Source organism: Perca flavescens, chromosome 6 (assembly GCF_004354835.1).
Source record: "Perca flavescens isolate YP-PL-M2 chromosome 6, PFLA_1.0, whole genome shotgun sequence".
Lineage (NCBI taxonomy): Eukaryota > Metazoa > Chordata > Actinopteri > Perciformes > Percidae > Perca > Perca flavescens.
In genome coordinates, this window is record NC_041336.1 from 32439960 (window position 1) to 32447385 (window position 7426).

At 49.0% G+C, this 7426-nt stretch overlaps 2 protein-coding genes across 6 annotated transcripts in view; one reads left to right on the forward strand and one right to left on the reverse strand.

Moving 5' to 3' along the window:
• The window catches only part of snrka (SNF related kinase a), a 37145-nt gene extending 35073 nt beyond the window's left edge, over nt 1-2072 (forward strand). Inside the window, exons 7-9 of the mRNA XM_028581765.1 lie at nt 192-301; nt 823-1376; nt 1433-2072. Coding sequence (XP_028437566.1) covers nt 192-301; nt 823-1376; nt 1433-1986 — 1218 coding nt within the window. The 3' untranslated portion in view covers nt 1987-2072. The remainder of the gene's footprint in view (nt 1-191; nt 302-822; nt 1377-1432) is intronic.
• Nucleotides 2073-6476: 4404 nt separating this feature from the next.
• Nucleotides 6477-7426, reverse strand: part of ano10a (anoctamin 10a) — a 25982-nt gene continuing 25032 nt past the window's right edge. For 3 of the 5 annotated variants that reach the window (XM_028579821.1, XM_028579819.1, XM_028579822.1), the window contains one exon: nt 6477-6922. In XM_028579821.1, the coding sequence (XP_028435622.1) occupies nt 6835-6922 (88 nt within the window). In that variant the 3' untranslated portion in view covers nt 6477-6834. The remainder of the gene's footprint in view (nt 6923-7426) is intronic. The other 2 variants (XM_028579820.1, XM_028579823.1) reach the window with 1 other exon arrangement.

The window sequence follows — 7426 nt, forward strand, 5'->3', positions numbered from 1 at the left end:
TTGTTGAGTGTGTCCCCGCTGACAACCAACAGGATCCCTAAACCTACTGAACACTTCAGTGGTATTAAACCCAACATTTGACTCCTGAAAACCGTCCCTCCGCGCGGCTGAATGCGCCGGACACTCAACATCCTGTTTTCAGTGATTCTAATGCACCCGGCTGCTCTGTTTTTATTCCCGTCTCATCCCAGGGAGCCACAGCTGCTGCGTCGGGCCCCGCTTCTGGCTCTGGGACCGCCAGGGCCCCCACAGCATCCACCTCAGCAGCAGCAGCCGCCAAGCAGCGCAGCTGCCTGTTCAGGTCAGTGTTCACAGAGCATCCATCGCCGAGTGAAGAGAAGTTAGCGGGGAACCACAGAGCTCTCAGATGTTCTGTTCCCATCAATGGATCCAGACAATAGTAGGAATACAAACTAGAGCTGGGCAATATATCGATATTATATCGATAACGTGATATGAGACTAGATATCGTCTTAGATTTTGGATATCGTAATATGGCATAGGTGGTGTCTTTTCCTGGTTTTAAAGGCTGCATTACAGTAAAGTGATGTCATGTCCTGAACTTACCAGACTGTGAACTTTACCCACTTAGTCATTATATCCACATAACTGATGATTATTTATCAAAAATCTCATTGTGTAAATATTTTGTGAACGCACCGACAGTCAACACTACAATATCGTTGCGGTATCGATATCGAGGTATTTGGTCAAAAATATCGTGAGATTTGATTTTCTCTAATACTAACCGCTGATGTAGATGTCTGTGTCCTGTTGTTGTGTGTAAAGAGTCCCACTGGTCCTGGTTTTGTGATATTTCAGGGTGGAGGAGGATGAGGAGGAGGAGGAAGAGCAGGACCCGGCTCCCCTGCCGACCCAGGTGGTCCTGAGGCGCAAGCCCCCCTCCATCACCAACCGCCTCACCTCCAGGAAGAGCGCCCCCGTGCTCAACCAGATCTTCGAGGAGGAGGGCGAGTCGGACGACGACGTGGAGCAGGACGAGGGCCTGCCGCCCAAACTCAGCCGCCTGAAGATGAACATGGCGGGGAACGCCGGCGGCCTGAGCGCCGGCGCCGCCTCGGCCTCGTCTCCCAGCTCGGCGCAGAAGCGCTACCACCGCCGCAAGAGCCAGGGGAGGGGCTCGTCGTGCTCCAGCTCGGAGACCAGCGACGACGACTCGGAGAGCCACCGCCGGCGGCTGGACAAAGACTCAGGCTTCGGCTACGGCTGGAACCGGAGGGACAGCAGCGAGGGGCCGCCAGGCAGCTCGGGGGGCACCGGGGGGGGTGGCGGCGGCGGCTCGGGGCAGGGGGGCGGCGCCTGCGGGCCAGACAGGGAGAGTCCTCCTGCAGGGGGCGGGAGCGGAGGGGGAGGAGGTGAGGGGGGGGGGGAGGAGGAGGAGGAGGAGGAGGAGGAGGAGGAGGAGGAGGAGGAGGAGGAGGAGGAGGAGGGAGGGGGAATAAAGGACAGGACAGTCCCTCCAGCTGCTGCTGCAGCAACAACAACAGCAGCAGCGGCAGCCGCAGCCCCGCCCCCAGCTCCCTGGCGCGCCCGTCCCGCACGGCCAGCCGCGGCGGCGAGCTGGTGGAGAGCCTGAAGCTGCTGAGCCTGTGCCTCAGGGGGCGGGGGGGGCAGCTGATCATCGACCCCGGCAGCCTATCGGGAGGGAGCGTGAAGATCCAGGAGAAGTCCTCCTGGAGGATGTGCATCGGCTCCACCGCCCCCAACACCACCACCGCCCCCGCCGCCCCCGCCCCCGCCCTGCCGCGTGCCCACGCCTCGCACCCCCACCGCAGAACAGCGGCGCCCGGCCCCCACCGCGCCAGGGACGCTCCCAGCAGCCTGAGCGCCCTGAAAAGCGGCATGCTCCAACTACCTCTGTGTGAGAAGATCTCGGTGAACATCCAGGGCGGGGGCGGGGGGGGCGGCGGGCGGGACGGCCTGCTCTGCACCGCCGCGCCCGCCAGCTGCTGCCACGTCATCTGACGCTCCGCCTCCGGGGTCGAGCTGTCACGCCTGCCCTTCCGCTGTCTGTCTCCACCCCCATCACTGTCTGTCTCCACCCCCATCACTGTCTGTCTCCACCCCCATCACTGTCTGTCTCCACCCCCATCACTGTGTCCAGCTGTCCTACGCCCCCCCCCTATATTTTTTTACACTTCTCTTAATCACAAAATGCTGCTTTCATCTTCGAATGAGTTCAAGGTCTGATCCCGACGGTAAAGCTGGAAAACATCAACGATGTGTTACGAGCGGAAAGTCACCGTTATGACAACAAAGTCGTACGTTTTGGGAGACAAAAGTCGTAATAACTTCGGAACAATAGTGGTCATTTTTACCAAACTTTTTTTTTTTTTTTTTTTTATTTAAATATGAGACACGTGAGTCGACACAGCAGCTCCGATTCTCCGCGGTTAGCCGCCAGCTGGATTAGAAAGTGGATCACGTTTTGTTTTAGGACTCTCTGACCTCTTCAGAAGAGGAACGGTTTTAGTTTTGACTCCATATTGCACTCAGACAATTTGTTTTAATTTTTTTTTTAAATGATTCCCAAACGATTCAGCGTTATCCGTGGAACCCTTTAAACGTGGACGGCGACGCCGCCTCACGAAACCTGGCGGTCTGTCAACGCTCGCGCACTCCTCTGTAGCAAGACAGCGCGTGGAAATGTTAACTGCTGACTGTATTTTTCAAATGAGGTATTCAGATTTTTTTTTTTATTTTTTTTTTTACGGTTTTTAATGTGTTGCTGTAGTTGCCGGTTAGGGAAGTTCGGTTCTGTCTGATTCTTTCGAGTCCGCCTGCACCACAGCGTAGCCGACACGCGTGCAGCGTTTGTATATACAGGATGTTGAAGAGTAAAGTTTATTTTTTAAAACTTGTACATTTCTGCTGTTTGAGAAGGTGGGCGTGGGCCCGTGTGACGGTGTGTCATTGGGCGGATTAAAGGTGCACCAGGAGTTCCCCTGCGCGACGTCACTTCTGTTGACGTTCCGAGTACATTTTCAAAAATAGACCCCCCCGCCCCCTCCACATGTCTCCATAACTGTCATGACTGACTAAAAGGCCCAGACGTGCCAACCCCACGGTCGACCCCTCGGCAGAAAAGTCAGACTGATCAGTCTCTCCGAGTTGGATCAAAAAAAAAAAAAAAAAAAAGTGCCTCGGAACACACCGAAGAGACGAGACGTAATACGTCTCCATAGCAGCAGGTGGCGCTAATCTGTATTGTCGCCCAGAAATGAAAACCGGCAGCTGATTGAACGAACGCGTCACGCGGGTCTGGTTTCTCCGGGAAATTAGCTCATAGACTGTGCGTTAGCTCAAAAAGCCGTTAGCATCTCGTAGGCTACTTGTCGCAAAGTGACGCATCCGCGACTCACATCTGCGCTCGACTCACATCGGGCAGTGACAGTCAGTTTGAAAGATTTTCGTCAGATTTTGAGAGACTCTAGTCCCGCTCATTCCTCTCCCCGTTTCCGGGTTGGCTCCCTACCAATCAGACGGGTCGTTTGAGTCCGACTGCCGGCAGTGCCCTCCCCGCCGATTATACGCGTCAAGTCGGCCAAAATGAAGGACGACGGCCCCTCGGACGGCCGATGGCACGGAACACTCCGAACCGACTGGAGTCACTGAACCTCGCCAGACTGTCCGACGGCCGATTATCGGCTCGGTGTGTGTCGGGCTAACCCACTTTTTCACGGTGTGTTCAGGGGCCAGGCAGCTAGCGGATCAAGAAGAGATGCCTACCATTTGAGACAAAAAATGAAATTGCGCTGAAAACATGCAGGAACTCATAGTGCATCTTTTAAGTGTGTGTGTGTGTGTGTGTGTGTGTGTGTGTGTGTGTGTGTGTGTGTGTGTGTGTGTGTGTGTGTGCGTGTGTGTGTGCGCGTGCGCGTGTGTGCATGCATGTAGGAAGGAAGGCTCACCACTTTAAAGAGCTGGAAGATGGACATGGGGAAACTCTTCGGGCATTGGCAATAAGCTTTACAGTGTGTTGCAGCTATCTGTACAGAATCAATTTTTATTAGTTTGATTTTTTTAAATTCCAAACTTTTAGCCTTTACAACGGCCACGTGGGACTGAACATGAAAAGAAAGCTGGGTTTCATTCTCTCTCTGGTTGTTGTGGGAGTTTTCTTTTTCAAACCAAATGTAAATAGAGTTGTAAATACGGTGCTCTCTCTCTCAGCGAGTGAACCCTTTGGTGCATAGCTGTACAGTATCTAGCCTTATGATAAGTAGTCCCACTGTATGGGTGTCTCCGCTCCAACATGCTGTCAGGTGTGTTTGACTGTCGTCTTACTCAGCTGTATCCAGGTGAATGACATGTGCATGTGTTTCGGTGTTTGAGAGAATCATCCACAGAAATGTTTCTGGACCAAAAAGGAAGAAGAAGAAAAAAAAAAAAAAAGAATTTGAACTGACAGAAATATTCAGTGTATTATTCTGTAGTCGATACCTGTTGTCAGAAGTTACATATAGCTATGGTAATATCCAAAAAATAAAATGTGGAATACTGTCTCCTACGTGTGGTCTCGTGGCTCCTTCTGTGATTCGTCTCCAACTGGGTGAGAGCAGCGAGGGCTGCCCCACACACACACACACACACATACACACACACTCTCCACAGGAAGCCAATGAACCCCCCCCGTTCATTGGCTTCCTCTGCAGACAGTCAAGAGGGGAAAAGTTCACACATACACAGGACATCCTCCACTCTGCTGGAGGAAAACCAGAGCAACCTGTTGGCTGTCACCTGCTGCTGCAGCCAATCAGAGAGAGCGTCTGTCATTAGTGCCTGTTTGAGCCAGCTGGCATCAATCTCCCCTTGTTTTGGAGCTAAGTATACTTATTGGCAATGTTACCGTAAATTTCCAGAAACTTTCCATGGAAAGTTTAGCTGGGGAATTTTGGAAACATTCCAATTTGGAAACTTTCATGGGAATAAACGTGAATTAATGGGAATAAACGGGATATTTTTAATATATATCCCATGGAAAGTTTAGCTGGGGAATTTTGGAAACATTCTAATTTAGATTTACTATGGTTAGTGGGCTATACAATTGACACACATAGGTTAATAATAGCAATGTATTAACCCCCAAAAAAAAAGAATACTCCCATATTTTAAAAACTAAATGTTGGCAAGTAGCCTGTGCTGATTACTGCGTGAATGCCATGTACATGTTATTGACCAATATAGGGAGGACATTCAACTGAATTTGCATTAAATTATTAAAAGATTATTCTGCAAGATGTTTTTTTTTTTTTCAACTACATTTAAGTTCCCTGTTATAGACTAACAGTAGTATAACAAGCACTATTTACAAATATCCAGTTTATTCCCATTAATTCCCGTTTTTTTTCCCCCATGGAAATGCATATATATTTCTGTCAAATAAGGTAACACACACTCTGCCTTAACTGTATGCAAACTTACACACGACAGTAAGCAAAGGCCCATTCTGAGCCAGGTAAAACTCTGTGTGTATATATTATTATCTAAAGCTACTACTCTCTCAGGAACCCCCCCTGAACTCTTCATGGACCGTGTAAAGCATGTGAAAACACGACACACACAGCATTTCCTTCTTTATGAGGGATCGATCGGCTTTATTCTCCACAGCCGTTTGGTTATATCAGCTCATTAAAATAGCAGAGGAGCTTAGAGACCATACGGAGAGAGGCGTTAAAAGGCACCGGGGGGTTACAGGAGTGCAAAAGTCATGTTCAGTTCCTCTGGAGTCTTACTAAGTGATACAACAGCTCTGGTGACAACACATGCACAGGTAAGAAAACAGAAAGCCACATTACTTCAATCTCTCAACGCCCGTATGTATATGGGATTCGATCATAAGTTACACGGTGAAAATCTAAACACCCAAGGCATCCGCGGCATTCTACTGTATTATTGGAGTTGAACTTCCAGAACTCAGACAGCCTGTAGGGCTGATAGCACGGAGCTCTGATCCAAACGTTTTCATGACATATTTTTTTTTACATTCAAAAAACTTAAGCGACAAAGTCTGAGCAACATGAACATAGCTTTTCATTTACGCTTTGGAAGTTTCAACCTACGCTTTTGGAGATGACCTAATGGAGGTTTTTAAAGACCACGTGAATGCAGATGGACGGTTTTCAGAGCCAAATGTTGTGTTTCATACCACTGAAGTATTCGGTAGGGATCGTGTCGGCTGCATAAAGATTCAAGTGTGTATGGCCTCTGTTTGCTTCCATACTTGGTAGTGCAGAACTCATAAAGAGTGTATGTTTTATTATATTACAAGCAGCTTTAATACTGAGAGACAGTCAGCAGGCTTTGGTTTAAGAGACACACACACACACACACACACACACACACACACACACACACACACACACACACACACACACACACACACACACACACACACACACACACACACACACACACACACACACACACACACACACACACACACACACACACACACACACACACACTGAATCATGCAGGTGGACAAACTTTAACATTGGCATCAGTACTGATTCAACTCAACCCAAAAAGAAAAGTAATGGCTATAAAGTCAATATTTGCTACAGTAACGTACGTCATAATACAGCATTCCTCTGTGATTTCAACCCCCATGGATCTGTGTGTGTACCCCCCACCACCCCCACCACCACTACACTTCCTCATTCAGAGACCAACAGCTGTGTGTGATGCTGTGACACACTGCAGATAAGCAGCACCCCTGCTAAAGATCAGTGGTTTTTCTGAATCCACACAAGTGTGTGTGTCTGTGTGTGTGTGTGTCTGTGTGTGTGTGTGTGTGTGTGTGTGTTTGTGTTAAAGCTGTGTGAGGTGGCGACTGCTGCCCGGCCTCCTCTCCTCCTCACTGAACCGGCTCACTGGGCTCCGACGCTTCCAGCATTTTCTGAAACACAGCAACAGGTTCATGTTTCATGGCAGGAAGAAGCTGTGTGTGTGTGTGTGTGTGTGTGTGTGTGTGTGTGTGTGTGTGTGTGTGTGTGTGTGTGTGTGTGTGTGTGTGTGTGTTCCTGTGCACATCGGTCCTGAGCTTCACGTTGTCAGACGTCAGCAGACAAAAAGCACAGCAGCTGTGTCAGTGGTGCTTTTAGAAGATATTAATACACACACACACACACACACACACACACACACACACACACACACACACACACACACACACACACACACACACACACACATAAAGTTTAGTATCGTATTTCTAAAGCGGAGTGGCCCGTGATAACACAAGAGGGGGAATGTTGATGTCACAGAAAGATTAAAGGGATAATAATATCAGAACTTATATATATATATATATATATATATATATATATATATATATATATATATATATATATATATATATCATCTTGTATGTCCAGACCCTCTTCCACAGCACTGTGGACCA